At 44.1% G+C, this 20,053-nt stretch overlaps 1 protein-coding gene across 2 annotated transcripts in view; it reads right to left on the bottom strand.

Moving 5' to 3' along the window:
- PPP6R2 (protein phosphatase 6 regulatory subunit 2) overlaps positions 1-20,053 on the bottom strand; it is a 148,987-nt gene that overhangs the window by 68,035 nt on the left and 60,899 nt on the right. For both annotated transcript variants that reach the window (XM_054005949.1, XM_054006030.1), the window contains exons 3-5: positions 18,987-19,232; positions 9,858-10,044; positions 8,681-8,818 (exon numbers count right to left, since the gene is read on the bottom strand). In XM_054005949.1, the coding sequence (XP_053861924.1) occupies positions 8,681-8,818; positions 9,858-10,044; positions 18,987-19,213 (552 nt within the window). In that variant the 5' untranslated portion in view covers positions 19,214-19,232. The remainder of the gene's footprint in view (positions 1-8,680; positions 8,819-9,857; positions 10,045-18,986; positions 19,233-20,053) is intronic.

Below are 20,053 nucleotides of genomic sequence, written 5' to 3'. Positions count from 1 at the left end.
AAGTCAGTAAATGTAATGGGAGTTGAAGCCAACTGAGATGGATTCACTATGTTTCTTAACACAAATAAATATTATGGAATCTCAGAAAAGAGAGATGAATAACCTAATAGGTCATCAGATCCATTTCCTGGCCAATGCATATTTTTTTATTACAATGTGTCTTGTTTTAAATCTCTAGTTTTATATATATAATAGATTAATAGATTCCAAAACCAAAAGGAACCTTTGTGATAATCTAATCTAAACTAACCTCCTGTATACACAGACCATAAACTTCCCCACTATAATTCACAGAGCAGATATTTTACATAAAATTTATCCAATCTCGATTTTAAAACTGTCAGTGTTGGAGAATCCACCACGACCATTGGTGAACTGTTCCAATGGGTAATTACTTTCACTGCTAAAAATGTACATCTTATTTACACTCCAATCTGAATTTGTCTAACTTCAACTTCCAGCCATTGGATAGTGTTAGACCTTTATATGCTAGACTGAAGAGCTCACTATTAAATATTTGTTCCCCATGTAGGTAATCAAGTCACCGCATAACCTTCTCTAAGTTAAGCTAGATAGATTCAGAGCTTTGAATCTATTACTATAAGGCATGTTTCTGAGTCCTTCAGTCATTCTCATGGCTCTTCTCTGAACCCTCTCCAATTTATCAGCATTCTTGAATTGTGGACACCAGAACCAATCCCTCTAGCACCCCATTAGAAACATACCTTTTCGATGATGACTGGCAGTTTACAATTACATTTTGAGACCTATCAATTATCCAGATTTTAATCCATTTAATGCGTCCTATTTTAATTTTATACCATCTACGGGGGTTTTGAATCAAAATTTCATGCAGTACCAAGTCAAACACCTTAATTAAGTCTAAAGTCTCAAGCAATGGGCCTAGTAGTTTTTGTGATCTGACCTCAACCACGAAGGATACCTGTGCCAATACCACCTAGCATATTGTGCCCATAGATGAACAGGTTGTAAGGCCAAAAGGGACCACTGTGAGCATCTAGCCTGCCCTCCTGCATAACTGGCCAGAGAACTTCCATGAATTAATTCCTGTTTGAACTAGAGCAGATCTTTTAGAAAAACATCCACTCTTGATTTAAAAGTGGCCAGTAATGGAGAATCCACCACGACCCTTGGTAAGCTATTCCAGTGGTTAAGATGCAATTTTTTAACAGTGATGGTAATTATTTCCAGTCTGAATTTGTCCAATTTCAACTTCCAGACCACTGGAATTAAGATCAAGATATAAGCAGACAAGGGAGTAACATCTTCAGAAAACACTGAGCAAGTTAGTCAAGAATGTGGTTCCCTGTCTGAATCTGAACTATGTTTATATTCAAACTGGATTTACTAATCTGGGTTTTAACATGTGCTTTCTTCTCTTTCCTCTTCAGCCCAGGTGAGGGAACTGTTCTAGGGACACTAGGTCCCAGCAACCTGCTCCCCTCTCCAGGAGGGCATTATTCCCCACCATTAACACTAGCTGGACCTTTATTAGGACAGACTTTTACAAAGCCCCTTCTCTCCCAGAAGGGTCTCAGCCACCATAAACAACCAGAAAGGAAGTAAGAGGTGAGCAGGCTGATTACAAAGGAAACATTTCCTATCTGCGAAGTCTATTCGATCAGGGAATATTCTCCTAAGGAAAGTGGACACAGTACTCTAAAATATACTGCCATAACAATTCTGCATTGGCTGAGGGGAAAGGACAAGATCCATAAATCTAGTTATGTGGTCCCCATCACCCTACTATCAAGTGATTAAAGATAGTCCTGAAGCTCGGTTTACATTACAGAAAACTGTTAAAATTGTCAGTTGCCACAACAGTGCTGCTAGGGTAAACTTGGTCTTCCTACTTTCATAAAAAGTGGTCCTCCTTTGGGTGGGACACTGGTCCAACGCTTTACCTCCTCCTACCCTCTCAACTATTGCCCTATCTCCTCTTATTCTCTTCACCTCCTAACCATGCCACCTATAACCATTATACCAAAGCTCCTCTCCTCCACTTCATCTTCAGCTTGGCTTCTGCCCTCTCCACTCCTCTGAAACTGTTCTTACTGAAGCTTCCAGTGATTTCTTCCTAACCAAATCTCAGGACCTCTATTCCATCCTTTTTAATCTCTTAGCTGCTCTGAACACCACTGACCATTCCCTAACTGTTCAAAATCCTGTCCTCCCTTAGTTTGTACAATCCCATCTGCTCCTAATTATCCTCCTACCTCTCTGTTCATTTCTTGTGTCTCATTTGGAGTCTCCCTCCTCCACCCATTTCCCTTTATCAGTGGGGGTTCCTCAGACTCCCTCCTCCTCCATCTACACCCACTTTCCATGGGATCTTATATGCTGACGTGGCTTCAACTACTGTCTTCATGCTGATGACTCAAATTTATCTCTGTACCCCTGACCTGTCACTCCCTATCCAAATCCCTAATCTTAAGCCAGTCTCTTCAATATCTCCTTGTGTAAGTCCGGCAATCATCTTAAACTCAACATGGCAAAAAAATGAACTCCCTTTCTTGCTATTGATATTACGACTATCCTCCCACTCAAACTCATAACATGGGCAGCTTTGACTTCACTCTCTCTCTTTAGACCCATACATCCTGTCCGTATCTAAACTGTGCTATTTCTGTTGCCATAACATTTCCAAGAAACAGTCTATTCTCTTTGCCCATACAACTAAAACTACCATTCAAGTCCTTATTTCATGTCTTGACCTCTTCTCTCTGGCGTACCTGACACCCACGTCACACAAACAAGCCCAACCAAAATGCTGCTACTAAGACTAACCTGTCATTTTAATCAAGTTATAACCCCTTCTTTACATCCCTCCACTGGCTTCCTTTTCTCCACTGTGTCAAAATCCAACTTCTGGTCCTTCCCTTCAAGGCCCATCCCAATTTAGCTGCTCCCAACGTATCTGATCTTGTATCTTAAACACATAGTTCCTCCCTCTCTATTCCACAAAAGATGCCAGCATCCATTTCCTGTTTGTTCGCTTGTCCTACACATACCTCCACTCTCTCTACCACATATGCATTGTATGGCACATGGCGACCCAAAGTTGCAGCTTGGGATAACAGCCTGATACTTTACCAATCTTTCTGGTGTGGCAGGAAATCCCTTTCCCTCTATTACACTCTCCCAGGGTGCATGAAGGAGGATGTAAAGTTATAGCTTATCTAGGGCAGCTCCTAAACCTAGTTTCACAATACTCAGTACACTTTTACCTGAGAGAATCTATCCTCTAATGTTTTTTTTGTTTGGCTGGTTTTTGACTATTTGATTCCCTCTCTCTGATTTGGGCTGTTAGCCTTCCTCCCTAAAAAGAAATAACTCCTCCCTTTTTGGGGGGGTTGGGGAATATTCATGCCTAGAGGAATCAGCACACGTTCATGGTCTGATATTTGCTGTGCTGACCTGCCATGCTGCACTTCATGAAGGTGAGCAGGTGGACCAAGCGTTGATTTTAGTATTCATTTATTTCCCCTTTAGAAGCTTGTCCCCATGAGCCTGTTTCTGAGGGGGGAGCAAAACTGGGCTCAGAGATTGCTCCAGAAATAGTTCCTGTGTTTATCAATCTCCCTGTCCTTGAAGAGGCTGGGCTTAGTCGTTTCCCCTCTTCCACATGGGCCCTTTATAGGTCTCTCTAGAAATGTATTGGCTTGGGGTTTACTGATGGGCTTCCCAGAAGCTCTGGCCCTCTCTGTGCATAGGATCCACACGGGCCAGATAGGTCTGGTTTTTCCATGGAGGTCTCAAGAAGGAATATGAGTAGGGATCCCCAAGGAGCCTGTTATTGAGACAGTTAGTCTGAAGGCCTGGGCAGAGACCGTCGAATTGTGGAAGTCAACAAATGGCTACGCAGGTGGTGTCGAAGAGAAGGCTTTGGATTCTTCGACCATGGGATGGTGTTCCAAGAAGGAGAAGTGCTAGGCAGAGACAGGCTCCACCTAACGAAGAGAGGGAAGAATATCTTCCCCAGCAGGCTGGCTAACCTAGTGAGGAGGGCTTTAAACTAGGTTCACCAGGGGAAGGAGACCAAAGCCCTGAGGTAAGTGGGGAAATGGGATACAGGGAGGAAGCACGAGCAGGAGAGTGCAAGAGGGGAGGACTCCCGTCTCAGACTGAGAAAGCAGGACGATCAGCGAGTTATCTTAAGTGCCTATACACAAATACAAGAAGCCTGGGAAACAAACAGGGAGAACTGGAAGTCCTGGCACAGTCAAGGAACTATGATGTCATTGGAATAACAGAGACTTGGTGGGATAACTCACATGACTGGAGTACTGTCATGGATGGATAGAAACTGTTCAGGAAGGACAGGCAGGGCAGAAAAGGTGGGGGAGTTGCATTGTATGTAAGAAAGGAGTATGACTGCTCAGAGCTTCGGTATGAAACTGCAGAAAAACCTGAGAGTCTCTGGATTAAGTTTAGAAGTGTGAGCAACAAGGGTGATGTCGTGGTGGGAGTCTGCTATAGACCACCAGATCAGGGGGAGGAGGTGGACGAGGCTTTCTTCCGGCAACTAGCAGAAGTTACCAGATTGCAGGCCCTGGTTCTCAAGGGAGACTTTAATCATCCTGATATCTGCTGGGAGAGCAATACAGTGGTGCACAGACAATCCAGGAAGTTTTTGGAAATTGTAGGGGACAATTTCCTGGTGCAAGTGCTGGAGGAACCAACTAGAGGCAGAGCTCTTCTAGACCTGCTGCTCACAAACAGGGAAGAATTAGTAGGGGAAGCAAAAGTGGATGGGAACCTGGGAAGCAGTGACCATGAGATGGTAGTTCAGGATCCTGACACAAGGAAGAAAGGAGAGCAGCAGAATATGGACCCTGGACTTCAGAAAAGCAGACTTTGACTCCCTCAGGGAACTGATGGGCAGGATTTCCTGGGAGAACAACATGAGGGGGAAAGGAGTCCAGAAGAGCTGGCTGTATTTTAAAGAATCCTTATTGAGGTTGCAGGAAAAAAACATCCCAATGTGTAGAAAGAAAGAACGGTTACTTACCTTCTGTAAGTGTTGTTCTTCGAGATGTGTTGTTCACGTCCATTACACATTAGGTGTACGCGCGCCGCGTGCACGGACGTCGGAAACTTTTTCCCTTAGCGGCTCCCGTCGGGCCGGCAGGGCCCCCTCCTTCCCGCCAGAGCGGCGTCCCGCTCCAGGGTATATATATCCCTGCCGACCCGACCCCTCCGGTTCCTTCTTGCCGGAGACTCAGACAGAGGGGAAGGAGGGTGGGAAGTGTAATGGACGTGAACAACACATCTCGAAGAACAACAGTTACAGAAGGTAAGTAACCGTTCTTTCTTCTTCGAGTGATTGTTCACGTCCATTACACATTAGGTGATTCCCAAGCTTACCATTGGAGGTGGGTAGGAGTCAAGGTACAACTGACTGTAGCACAGTCCGGCCGACCATCGCGTCCTCTCTGATCTGATGATGGATCGCGTAGTGGGCTGTGAACGTATGCACGGACGACCAGGTGGCCGCCTTACAGATCTCCTGGATAGGGACCTGCGCCAAGAAGGCCGTTGAGGACGCTTGGGCCCTAGTCGAGTGGGCCCGGATCTCTGGGGCCAGAACATTGGCGAGCTCATAACACGTGCGTATACAATGCACAATCCATGCCGACAAGCGCTGTGTCGAGATAGGCAAGCCTTTCATATGTTCCGCAATGGCAATGAACAGCTGAGGTGTTCTGCGGAATGACCTGGTCCGTTCCAGGTAGAATGCCAATGCCCTTCGAACATCAAGGGTATGCAGGCTGCGGTGATGAGGGTCCGTATGAGGTTTAGGGAAGAACACCGGTAGACAAATGTCCTGTCCCATGTGAAACTGCGATACCACTTTTGGAAGGAATTTAGGGTGCAGCCTCAGCTGCACCTTATCCTTATGAAAAACTGTATAAGGGGGTTCTGAAGTGAGGGCCCTCAATTCCGATACCCTCCTGGCCGATGCGATGGCCATGACAAACGCCACCTTCCACGAGAGGTGCATGAGGGAGCAAGTGGCTAGGGGTTCAAAGGGGGGGCAGTAAGTAGTCCAGAATCGACGGAACTGAGTCCTGCAAGGGCTGTATGTGCTAAGGGACACTCTCAGACGAGAGACAGAGTTGTTCCAACGCCGCCACGGACGGTAAGAAGGAACTGGAGGGGTCGGGTCGGCAGGGATATATATACCCTGGAGCGGGGCGCCGCTCTGGCGGGAAGGAGGGGGCCCTGCCGGCCCGACGGGAGCCGCTAAGGGAAAAAGTTTCCGACGTCCGTGCACGCGGCGCGCGTACACCTAATGTGTAATGGACGTGAACAATCACTCGAAGAAGAACAGTAAATATGGCAGGCGACCAGCTTGGCTTAACAGTGAAATCCTTGCTGACCTTAAACGCAAAAAAGCAGCTTACAAGAAGTGGAAGATTGGACAAATGACCAGGGAGGAGTATAAAAATATTGCTCAGGCATGCAGGAGTGAAATCACAAAGGCCAAATCACACTTGGAGTTGCAGCTAGCAAGAGATGTTAAGAGTAACAAGAAGGGTTTCTTCGGGTATGTTAGCTACAAGAAGAAAGTCAAGGAAAGTGTGGGCCCCTTACTGAATGAGGGAGGCAACCTAGTAACAGAGGATGTGGAAAAAGCTAATGTACTCAATGATTTTTTTGCCTCTGTCTTCACGAACAAGGTCAGCTCCCAGACTGCTGCACTGGGCAGCACAGCATGGGGAGAAGGTGACCAGCCCTCTGTGGAGAAAAAAGTGGTTCGGGACTATTTAGAAAAACTGGACGAGCACAAGTCCATGGGGTCGGATGTGCTGCATCTGAGGGTGCTAAAGGAGTTGGCGGATGTGATTGCAGGGCCATTGGCCATTATCTTTGAAAACTCATGGTGATCAGGGGAGGTCCCGGATGACTGGAAAAAGGCTAATGTAGTGCCCATCTTTAAAAAAGGGAAGGAGGAGGATCCGGGGAACTACAAGCCAGTCAGCCTCACCTCATTCCCTGGAAAAATCATGGAGCAGGTCCTCAAGGAATCAATTCTGAAGCACTTAGAGGAGAGGAAAGTGATCAGGAACAGTCAGCATGGATTCACCAAGGGCAAGTCATGCCTGACTAACCTAATTGCCTTCTATGAGGCGATAACTGACTCTGTGGAAAGCAGTGGATGTGTTATTCCTTGACTTTAGCAAAGCTTTTGATACGGTCTCCCACAGTATTCTTGCCACCAAGTTAAAGAAGTATGGGATGGATGAATGGACTATAAGGTGGATAGAAAGCTGGCTAGATAGTTGGGCTCAGCGGGTAGTGATCAACGGCTCCATGTCTAGCTGGCAGCCGGTTTCAAGCGGAGTGCCCCAGGGGTCGGTCCTGGGGCCGTTTTTGTTCAATATCTTCATTAATGATCTGGAGGATGGCGTGGACTGCACTCTCAGCAAGTTTGCAGATGACACTAAACTGGGAGGAGTGGTAGATATGCTGGAGGGTAGAGATAGGATATAGAGAGACCTAGACAAATTAGAGGATTGGGCCAAAAGAAACCTGATGAGGTTCAACAAGGACAAGTGCAAAGTTCTGCACTTAGGACGGAAGAATCCCATGCACTGTTACAGACTAGGGATTGAATGGCTAGGAAGCAGTTCTGCAGAAAAGGACCTAGGGGTTACAGTGGATGAGAAGCTGGATATGAGTCAACAGTGTGCCCTTGTTGCCAAGAAGGCTAACGGCATTTTGGGCTGTATAAGTAGGGGCATTGCCAGCAGATCGAGGGACGTGATCATTCCCCTCTATTCGACATTGGTGAGGCCTCATCTGGAGTACTGTGTTCAGTTTTGGGCCCCACACCACAAGAAGGATGTGGAAAAATTGGAAAGAGTCCAGCGGAGGGCAACAAAAATGATTAGGGGGCTGGAGCACATGACTTATGAGTAGAGGCTGAGGGAACTGGGATTATTTAGTCTGCAGAAGAGAAGAATGAGGGGGGATTTGATAGCTGCTTTCAACTACCTGAAAGGGGGTTCCAAAGAGGATGGATCTAGACTGTTCTCAGTGGTAGCAGATGACAGAACAAGGAGCAATGGTCTCAAGTTGCAGTTGGGGAGGTTTAGGTTGGATATTAGGAAAAACTTTTTCACTAGGAAGGTGGTGAAGCACTGGAATGGGTTACCGAGGGAGGTGGTGGAATCTCCTTCCTTAGAGGTTTTTAAGGTCAGGCTTGACAAAGCCCTGGCTGGGATGATTTAGTTGGGGATTAGGTCCTGCTTTGAGCAGGGGGTTGGACTAGATGACCTCCTGAGGTCCCTTACAACCCTGATATTGTATGATTCTATGAAATAAAGTTTGGAAATTCCCCTCAGAAAAGCTCAGCAGCAAAGAGGTCTTGTTGAGCCTGCTGCTCACTGGAGGCTCAGGAAGAAACAATGGGATCTTCAGGAGGTGGGGCATTCCTGTTACCAGTGACTGACAGGCCTAATTCTGCCCCCAAACTACAAGCGGGTTGACGTACCTATTGCACCAGATCTGTGGCTCTTAGCACAAGCAAGAAAAATATGTTTTTAGAAGAGGAGTGAATTTACTCTCGTATTACTTGAAACTGAGTAATATCTCCTCAGAAATGCTTTCTTCCCCCCACACCAAGCACAGAGAAACGTTAAGCAAGCCTCACGTTTAATACTTCCTGCCGTAGAGGTGCTGGTTCCACGCAGCTGATCAGACGAAGCAGCAGGTCCATCATTGCAGATGTATCAATATGCTTTAGTACCAGGCTAATAAATTGGTCTTTATCTCTCAAAAATCCAATCACCTTTAAAAGAAAAAAATGCAACATGACTTTTCTGTACAATACATGGAGGTGACGTCGCAGAGCTCTCATTACTCCCCAAATTTGTGTTTCAATCAACCAAACAATGAGAAACAGCTAGGAGGATAAAGAATTCTTCTTGAGAGAGAATAGGGAAGCAAAGGAACTTCTGAAAGCAAGGAAATGCCAGACAGAGCTCCATTAACAGTCCTTTGTCATATCCCAAAGAAATCCTATTCCACTGAGATATATGGAGATTGAAGACACGGGTGAAGCTGAAGAATTTTTAATCCCACTGAGGCGCCTTTGTATAAAATATCTCCATGTTAAAAGGAAGTAAAATTTGGAATGGAGTTAACTCCAATATTATTATTATTATTATTATTATAACTCATCCCCATAATACTGTATGGCAAATATTCCAAGCCTCTTAGCTGTACGCACAATACTTGTATGACAAGTTTATATGTTAAAACATCAAAGTATGGGCAACGTGCAATACCCCAGACACAAATGCCCCTCTGAAGCAAAAGTGAAAGCTATCTACTAATTCAAGGGTAGGCAACCTGTGGCACTCACACTGCCTGGGTCCTGGCCATCGGTCCGGGGAGCTCTGCATTTTAATTTAATTTTAAATGCAGCTTCTTAAATATTTTTAAAACCTTATTTACTTTACATACAACAATAGTTTAATTCTATATTATAGGCTTATAGAAAGACCTTCTAAAAACGTTAAAATGTATTACTGGCAGCGAAACCTTAAATTTGAGTGAATAAATGAAGACTCAGCACACCACTTCTAAAAGGTTGCCGACCCCTGTACTAGTTGCTAGGTGCATAAACAATTCACACACATCAAAATGGTAGGGTTGACAAGATGCCTTACAAAATGCATACTCCATTCCCAATTCCAGCAATCCACACCAGATCTACAAAGCTCAGCATTTTCCTCCTCTGGGGAGGAGGGAAGAAATTGCCAGTTCAGTGCTCATACAACCACTAGTAATCAGTGTGTTTGTATCAAAACAGACTCAATCACTACCTGTTCAGTTTTTCTTGCAATGAGATTCCCAATAGTCTTGCTGAAGAAACTGGCAAGCAAAGGGTTCAAAGGCGGCTCGTGATGCAAGAAGTCATACAGAATGTTCAATAAAGTTTCATCTCCGCCTAGCTTGTCGTTGATCTGTGGCACATCAGAGGTCAGGAGTTCACAGGCTGTATTCGGATATCTAGAGAGACAGAACCAAAGCAGCAACTGAAGGTGAGATTAGAGCCTTCTACAAATTCTTAGAAGACAACCGAAATAATAATTCCTATGAAATAAAGCCACAACACAAATTCCTCCATCCATTTATGATACAAGAACTCACTTCAGAACTCCAGCTTTGGACGGGTATCCTCAAGCAATGCCCAACTCAATCTGCCCACATACAAGTGACTCTCAGAGGCTCACTTAGGAGATCCCAAGAGTGCACCAGGCACACACAGCTGGAGGAAGGGGGGCAGCAACACCCATCCCTGACAAATATCTGTAGCTGCATTTAGGGCAGCATGAGAATGAATCTCCCTTCCCCAAAAAAGGGGAGAGAGATGGCCTGACAATGGAGAGGTGGGAGTGCTCTCGAGGAGATGAATAGGCCAGTTACAGTGAAAACAGCTCTGAATGCTGAGATCCCTGCAGAGCTACCATCCCATCCCATGCCACTTCCCAATGGAACTCTGTGGTCACAAGAGAGGGAGAAGAAATAGAACCTGTGGGTTTTCTATCTGGACCCTCTTTCCACTACTAGCAGAGTTGCAATTTTTTTCCTTCCCAAACCCCTCTCTGCACCCCAGCCCCAAAATTGAGGTGTTTTTTTTCCTGAGAATACACTGGGAAACAAACCAAGAAGTTTTGGAAAAGAAACATAACCCTCTCACTTTGTAAGTGAGTATATTCATTCCTCAAATACAAAATGCTACACACATCATCCAAAGGAAGCACCTGCAATTCTATACGTAAAATACAAGAACAGGATAATAAAATCCTCACCGTCTATTAGTTAAACAAGGACTATCACTCTTTTGTATCATTAGATACTGACCAACTTTTGCCAACTTACTTGCTTTTTCAGCACGCAGCCTATTACAAAGTTTTGACCAAATCAATCCAAATATGCTATCTAATGAAAAATCTAAAAAAAAAAAAAAAATGAATGCTCAGTATACTGGGAAGGTGTATGGTTCTCTTAAAAACCAACACAACGATTTGCGTTCCAGTGGAAGAAGAGAGGGGAGAGGGGGAAATCCAATGAAACCAGAAGCTGGGAATGAGCGACAGGGGATGGATCGCTTGATGATTACCTGTTCTGTTCATTCCCTTTGGGGTACCTGGCATTGGCCACGGTTGGAAGACAGGATACTAGGCTAGATGGACCTTTGATCTAACCCAGTATGGACGTTCTCATGTTCTTAAAATAGATACAACATTTTCTATTCAAACTGTTTCGTTTAAAAAAAAAACTATGAAAAAATGTAAACAAAACAATTGGTTAGCTCCACAGCAATACCTATTGACTATCTTCTAAGCATTTACTCCTCAAAAATTGTGTTAGTTTGTGTGTCAAATGTACTGTCGGCAGATAAGGGAGTGACAGTCACTGCTAGTGCTGACTGTGTGCACGCACTATTGCAAATTTATTTGTAGATTTCTATTTCAAGATAACTCTAATAGATATTAAACTCACATTACAGCTCCCACAGAAAATATTTAACCAAAAACGCAGCTCAACATCCTTTACAAGCCAGGATAAGGGCTGCAAGATTGTTCTTCTATGTGTGATTTAATGTCTTATAAAAATTCCACTGGGCCCTTTGTGGAATGTTGACAGCTTCTGAGAAAGGTTAATTATTCAATTTAAGCCCCAACGGGCATAACTGATAAAGGTCACAATAGTTACTGCCCCAATTATATTTACAGGCTATGATTCTCCAGGCACTAAGACAGACCCCAATAAATCAGCGGTGACACCGCGAGAACGAAAGGAAAATGTCAGCCCTTCCAAGTCAGTGGCCTGCGTGTCTCCAATTCAGAAGACAAAAGGTAGTTACCGACCTGTACAGTAACTATTGTTCTTTGAGATGCGGGTGCAGACAAGTATTCCGCTCAGGTGTGCATGCGCCCAGAGCATCAAACTTTGCCCAGCAGTATCCATAGGGCAGTGCTTGTGCCCTCTTGCCCAATAACGCCTCCCCTTGATATTTAAGGGCAGCACAGGCTCCTACCCCCACAGTTCCTTCACAGCGAATGTCAAGAGTTGGGACTCCAATGCAGTGGCGCTGGAGGACGGGTCGTGGAATACACGTCTGCACCCACATCTCGAAGAACAACAGTTACTGTACAGGTAGACAACAGTCTTCTTCAAGTGGCTGCAGACATGTACTTCGCTCAGGTGACTCACAAGCTGTAACAGTAGGAGGTGGGGCTCGGACGTTACTTAAAGAACGACTACAGAACTGCCTTTACAAAGTTTACTACTGCTTCTAGGTCAATAGCATCACTGAAGAATGCTACTGATGTCACTTGGGCCCTCACTGAATGTGCCTGTAACCTCTACAGAGACGTGGTCTGAGCTATTTCATATGTCATCATTGTGATTGCCTCGGGCGATAGACTAATTTCAACCACACTTGAAGAGGATGATGGAGCAATCTCACATGCTGGACTTGCAAGTGCTTGCGGCCATATGGCCTAGTAACTTCAGGAATACATGAAGCATAGCTGAAGGTTGAGATTGGAGTGCTAGACACAGGAGACAAATTGCTTGAAATCAATCGTTCAGCAGAAATGCTCTCGAACTCAGAGTCTAGTAGGGCACCAATTAACTCAATGTTTTGAGTTGATATTAACATCAACTTTCCTTTGTTCAAAATCAGGCTCAGATAATCAAAGAGACAGTGTGAACTGGACTTGACAGAGGACTTGTTCTCTGGACTTGCCTCTCACTAACCAATTGTCCAGGGATGGAAGGACATGAATCCCTCTTATTCGGAGATATTCTGCTACTACAGTCACGCATTTGGTAAATACCCACAGAGCAGAGGACAGCCCAAAAGGAAGCACAGTGTACGGATAATGCTCACCTGCCTCTAGAAATCTCAAACCTCCTGTGGCTTAGGAAAATCACCTCATGGAAGGAAGCATCCTGAAGATTGAGAGCAGCAAATCAACTGTTGCGATTCAAAGAGGGAAAAATAGTCGCTAGGGTAACCATGCGAAATCTCATATATTTGATGTACTTGTTAAGACTGTGGAGATTGAGGCTAGGTCTCATCCTTCCCTGGGATTTTGGGAATGAAGAAGTACTGAGAGTAGAATCCCTTTCCCCAGTTCTGAAGAGGAACTTCTTCTATGACCCCTGAAGCCTGGAGAGCTTACACCTGGTGAAGAAGCAGGGTCTTGAGAGGGGGGTCCCTGAAAAGGGATGGGGAATGGACAGGAATTGAATAACATAACCCAGTCTCATGGTGCTTTGGACCCACTTGTCCATAGTTATCAACTCCCAAGCCTTGTGGAAGTGGGATAGTCTAACCCCAGACGGAGGGGAAATGGCTTGAAACTCAACAATTGGAATGCCAACACTGGAGAGTCAGATTGGCTGCTTGCCTGAAGCTGATGAAGGATGGGCTGACTGAATAAAATTGGCACCAGAAAACCTTCTCCTATGAGACTTGTGCCCCTTGTGTTTAGCGGGATAATATAACCTAAGGAACCGCTGAAGGCGATATTGGTGTTGTCGCCCCAAGAAGTGATGCCTCTATTACCAGTGTAAAACCCCCCAATGAACACAGCTTAGCTTGAAAGGACTTAAAGGAATGTAATGTTTCGTCAGTTATCCCTGAAAACTGAAATTGGACATCAAAGGGTAAGGTTCTCAATCATCTGTTGGACCTCAGGAACTATACCAGAGTTCTGCAACCATGAAGACCTTCTCCTTGTTACAGAGGTGGCTGTAATTCTAGAGGAAGTGTCAACCATGTCCAAAACTGACTGCAGCGATATCCTCACCACTAGACGACCTTCTGCAATGAAAGCCTTAAAACTCTTTCCTGGAGGATTCTGGCAACTTACCTGTAAATTTTGCCATTGATTTCCAATTTACAAAGTCATACTTTAATAGGAGTGCTTGCTTATTGGTAATGTGCATTTGTAAGAATAAGGTAGAATAAATTTTCCTCCCCAACAAGTTCAATCTTTTAGAATCCTTGTCCTTGGTGTCAACTTATATCTCCCCTGTATCAACCTCTCATTAGCCACCATTACGACAAGAGAGTTAGATGCCAGATACGAGTGGAAGCACTTGAAACCATGCAGAGGCACATAGTATCTCTTATTGGTATGCTTTGCTGTGGGTGGTAAGGGCGCTGAGGTGTTCCAAAAAGTTTTTGCCAGTTCCAAGATCACTTCATTTATCCTCCCTCGATCTAAGGATTGCAGAATATCCAGCAACTTGTATTCTCCTGAACAAACTTAGCCTGAATACCCAAGGCTGAAGCCATGCATCTCAGAAGGTCCTGGTATGATTTAAAATCCTAAGGTACAGGGAAGGAAGAGTCTGGCATTGCAGAATCATCTTCTGATGAATGAGAGGAAAGAAGTAGAGCCAATCGAACCTCCTGTGGTGCCCGTAACAGTTCAGGCTGAACCAGTTCCGCAGGAGCAACCGCTAAACTGTGGTTGCAGTGATGGAGGTTGAGGAGAAAAGGCTACTGGAGGAATAGGTGACCTTGCTCTGGGCTGCATCGAGGATCAAGACAAAGCCAACCACAGAAAATCTTAGTGAGTCCAAGGAGCCACTGTGGGCAGGAGTATGGCTCTAGTGGCCAGCAAGAACTGAGCCAAGGACCTTATCTCTGCTCCGGGAGCAGTGCCCATCTCTGTACCAACAGTGATCCCCAGGAGGTCAACAACTTTCGAAAGGGATAACAAGGTGGCATGGAAGAAAAGGAGAACATCTCTGAGTCCAACCCTGAGGATCCTTCCAAGTAGTCCACAGGCAACAGAGGAGTTGTCCCAGGAGCGGCCAGCAAATGTCTAACTTCATCCAAAGTCCAGCACAAAGGACACATCAATTCTGACAAAGATAAAGGAGTCGGTGCCTGAAACACTGATAAAGGCCTCACACGCGACACTGGAGTAGACGTCAGCACCAAAGTCGAAACCGGCACGTTCCCACACATGAAATGTGCACTGGAGTCATCATCGGCACCGAAGATCATGCCTGCACTGACAATCCCCTCAGTACGGAAAAAGCAGCAACCTCAATTCAGCACTGTGAACAGGGAGAGGCCCAGAAGATGGCACCAACAATAACGGCAGGTGTGCAATCAGTTCAGACAGCACTGAGGACACCAAAGCAGCAGCAACCACAGCCAAACATTCTCGAATTAGAGGAGAATCAGGAACAGACAGGAAAAGTAAGTCCAATGGTGGTGTGGAAACCCTGGGTCCGACACCGACATCACTGGTACTGGACTCAACAGATGCCCCACAGACAGTACCAGTGTCAATGATATCAAGTCCACTTGCTCTTATCTTGACACCAGAGAGCAGGTAGATGGCCCTGCTCTATCTCACATACTAGATGAACCATGATACTGGTCTACACTCCTCTTATATGGGAAGGAGGAATACCTCCTAGCTCTGGAACAGCCCCCAGTCCATTTTATGAGATCTTTGTCTAGGAGGACCAGAGAAAGGAGAACAGTCTCTCTTCCTCCTAGGACAGGAATCTGAATCTGGCTAAACAACAGCCAGTGCCCACTCGGACATCCTCAAGGGGAGCTAACAATCTGTGGAGGTCGCCAGTATCAGTGGGCCTCATGGCCTGCTTCAAACACAAGTCCCTCGTCAGCTGCGTTCTTTTCTTCAATGATCTGCAGATGGAGCACCTTTCTTTAATGTGCTCTTCTCCCAGGCACAACTAACATCGCATGTAGGGGTCACTAATGGGGATAACCACCCCACGCAATGGACAATGTGGGCATCTGTAACAGGGTGCTATCAGCAGCACCCTGGTCACTTACAGTGCTGCATCCTGAAGAAGGCTGCAGGACCAGCTGAGGGCAATTACATGCTTTCTGATGGGGAATTGTGAGCACCGGGGTGACAATCACAGGGCTAACAAGATAACTGGGGAGAATAGAAGGAGAAAACAGGAAGTAAGAGGGAGCGCAAGAGGCACTCAGAAGAAAACTCAGAGGGTGAGCCTGGGCTGAGAAGTAAGGGCTGCAGGGAAGCCTGTCTTGGCTATAGCCAGTGTTGCACGGTATTGTTATGTAAGAAGGAAATAAATGCACACCTTGGTGAAAGCTAAACGGCCTCGTGTGCGTTTGTGACTGTGAAACCATCTGAACTGGCTAAGCAGAGAGGTTCACTGGGTAGTGACAGCTGCACCTTGTGACAGCAAGACACCAGATAACTATCTATCTTAACTAACTACTACTCACTAAAGCTAAGGGTACTACTAAACTATACTATTAACTACATACAACATCCCAGAAAGACTGAGTTAGAGAACTTTGAGGTGCATTACCACACAGAACACTCCAACTCTAGCTACGAACTGTGAGAATGAACTAAGAAGGATCGGGGTGGCACTGTCCTTAAATAGCCAGAGAAGGAGCTATTGGGAGAGAGGAGGTAAGCGCCAACCCTATGGGTACTGATAGGCAAAGTTCTCCAGATCTGATGTGCTGGGCGTGTTAAGTGAAATACACATCTGCAAGCACTCAAAAAAACAAAAAAACAAAAAAAAACCCACAAACTGCTGAGCAGTTCCACTTCCACCTAGGTGAGGCTTTGTGAAAACTCCAAGTAGCATTTGCTTCTCAGATGACTTTAGACAGGTATGCTGCTGCTCCCTTAGGCCGGGTCTTCTGGCAGTTCTTGTATCAGTAAAGCTATTTCAGTTGGGGAGAGGATGATTTTTTACCAAAATAGTTTTATACTGAACCAACCCCTAATGTGAACACAATGATAAGGAAATCACTATGCAAGTATAAAGCATCTTAATACTGGTATAACTGTATCCGCAATCGGGGGGTTGCAGCACTTTAATTATACCAGCACAGTTAAAGTCATACAACTTTTGTGTGTAGACGAACCATTATACTAAATTTAGCTTCAAGAATAAATCATCCAGAGAGAAAGGAGAGAGGAAGTTTACTAAATAGCTCTCAGATTAGCTGATAACTTTGCACTAACACAAAGACTGTATGATATACACAATTCACCCATGTTTGCACTAACACAAAGATTGTATTATATATACACACACTTCACCCATGTTGAAATATGAGCTTTCAGAAAGTATGGGAATGGTTCGGAGGTTGGAAGGAAAACCACACTACACAAAGGCAAATGCACAAAGTCTAAAACTCGTAAGACTTCATGCACACAGTTTAAGATGAGAAGACAATAATGAGCATATCTCATGATCTTTCTTATTTGTAACTCTCACTCTCTTCACCCTTAGTTTAGAGTCATCCCAGGCTGTTACATCTAGTTTAGACTATAAACTCCTTGGAGTAGTAACCCGCCATTGTTTTGTCTGAAACGTCATGCACATATAATGGCACAGTTTAAATAAACCTTAAAATTCTACAGATCCCTTTGCAAACAAGGTGCAGGTCTAAGAAGAGGTTTTCTCTTCTGCCTCTTAGCAAAAAGATTAGAGGTACTAACTGTCTGGTGACGATGCTGAGCAGTGATGCTGATGACAACCACGAAAAACTGAAAAGAAAAAACTTAAAGAACTAGGTCTGGTTAAATGGAGAAATTACAGTGCTCTGCCCTGACATATGAAACTCGTGGATTTATTTTCTTGGCACTGATCACTCATACCCCCAGAACATGCTTAGACCCTAGTTTGCCTCACATTGCTCAACATCACTCCATCTCATTAAGCAGTAGCACTAATGGACTCCTAAAGCAAATCCTGCCCAGTCCTCCTTAGCCAGAAAAGGGGGAAATGGGTGGAGGGCTCCATTAAGGACTCTGAAGATTAGCCTCACCAATGCATATTATTCTGGAATGTAAAAGAAAATGGAGAAAGCCATAATAATGTTGCCTGTATAAACTCTGGTACTACAAGTTATTTGATACAAATCTTCATTTGTAAAATAATGACAATCTAATAATAACCATTCCTGGTTCCTTCTAACGTCTCAGATTTTATAACAGAAATATTACCATAGTAGCCACAAGAATACAGTAACTTTTCACATTGTTTCATGACATTCACATGCCTGAATATATTCACACACAAAAACATTTCACTATCTCACATACACATTAAGTTACAAATACTGTCACTGTAGACAGTGTTAATTTAATGCGTATTTAAGATAGTGAGATATAGATTTCTAGTGACAATGGTAATAACTAACCCCTGATCAATCCCCAAGAGCAGTCACATACAATTGCACATGTACATCAAGATTTCTGACATAAATTTAACAAAGAAAAAAAACAGCGAATTCCCCAACTCCAAAGGAGTTTGATCACATTAGAAAAGAGTAATAAGTGAAGCATGCATGTGTAAATACAATTCAACACAATAAGCAAACACTACAGAAAGGAACAAGCTCTTTCCACACACCCTAATCCAAAAGTGTATTCACTATTTTAGTGCACCTTCTAATTCTGCCATTTTTATGTATGCAGATTCCACAAATTCCAAAACTTTATTCCTGGGAGAGGTCCCTATATTTTATGGACTGTATCAATTTTAAGTCAATGGCCCTCAATGAACCTATACCTCAATGAGCATCATTACGGTCATTTCTGAGATTCTGACCGCAGAATGATGGCCTGGGAGAGATTCTGAAACACAACTGATCTCTCTACTGCCAGAGTTTCCAATTAAAAGAAACAGAAGAGATGAATTTTTAGATAAAACACTACATATAAACTCAATGGAGTAATATGAAAAACAGAGCAAGAAATAGAATATTGTGAGGTAATATTCACTGTGAATCACAAAATAGCCAAATATTTATTTCACAACCTGCACCTCAAGGCCTTTTTCCAAGGCAGGAGGTTTCATCAGCCTTGCACCAGAGAAGAATTTCTGCAGCCAATTCTTCAGTTCATTTTTCTTCCCATAAAAGAAAGAATCTGTGTACGTACTTGAAGCGGACCTTCTCGTCCATGTCCACGGGGGGCTCATGTGTGATGAGGCTAACCAGCTCCTCCATGCAGTGCTGCTGGCAGATGAAGTCCAGCAGTTTGCGGTTCTGTGCCTTGCACTCCTGTAGGATGTCATCTTCATCCATCAGCTCGTGCAGTGTCACATCTTCCTTATCCAGCAGCTTGTCCACATGTGATGTTGTGTTCAAATCAAACTTCCAGAACATGATGATGGAACACACCCAGCTGCAATGCAAGAGAGTAAGTGTTAATACTCAGCCTCCACAAGTCAAATGAAGATACAGTAAGGGTCTTTTCAGGGTTCCTTACCCTGTCTCTGAAAAGGAAATAAAAATGAGTTAAATTATTTAAGCAAAATGAAATACACATTTATGTGACTAAAAAAATTAATCAGCACCTTCATGCTACATCTCTGTGCCTTAAGGTTCAGTCCTGCAAGATACTAAGCACTCTGACCCCAATAAAGTAAAGTATTTAAGCATGTGCTTAATTTTATGCAAAATAGTCCCACTGAAGTCAATGTGAGTGCTCAAGTTAAGAAAGTGCTTAAATGTTTTGCTGTTCTTAAAGTGCTCTCTATCTTACAGGATTAAGAGCTTCCATTGTAAATATAGGGTTAATTTTTCACGACATTAGTTATAAGGAACAGAACCAAAAAAGTTAAATAGGTGAAATTTACTTATCTATCAGTATTTTTTCCTACTCTGAAATAAGCACCTTCTGCTCCATGATAACTGGTTTATTGTTTTCTCATCTTCCAAGCACAGAGAGAGGCTCCTTAAAAACCCTCTTTCTAGCTACAAAATGGAAAGGGAAAGACTAAGAACCTTTTGTGCAAGCGTCATATCAGACAAAGACAACACATCTATTTTAAAATGATAAAGAAATGCACTGAAGACCAGACAACCACACTGCAAAAATTTTTGAATGAAGCACTATGCTGCTCTGTGCAGGAAATGGCCACATGTTGAGCCCTCACAGAAGGAGATGGGATCTTTTATGATATTTTGTAGGCCTGAGAAACCCTTGAATTTATCCATCTGGAA

The sequence above is a fragment of the Malaclemys terrapin genome, chromosome 1 (assembly GCF_027887155.1).
Source record: "Malaclemys terrapin pileata isolate rMalTer1 chromosome 1, rMalTer1.hap1, whole genome shotgun sequence".
Classification (NCBI taxonomy): Eukaryota; Metazoa; Chordata; order Testudines; family Emydidae; genus Malaclemys; species Malaclemys terrapin.
The sequence above is the reverse complement of the archived record's forward strand: the minus strand, read 5'-3'. Positions and strand labels throughout refer to the sequence as shown.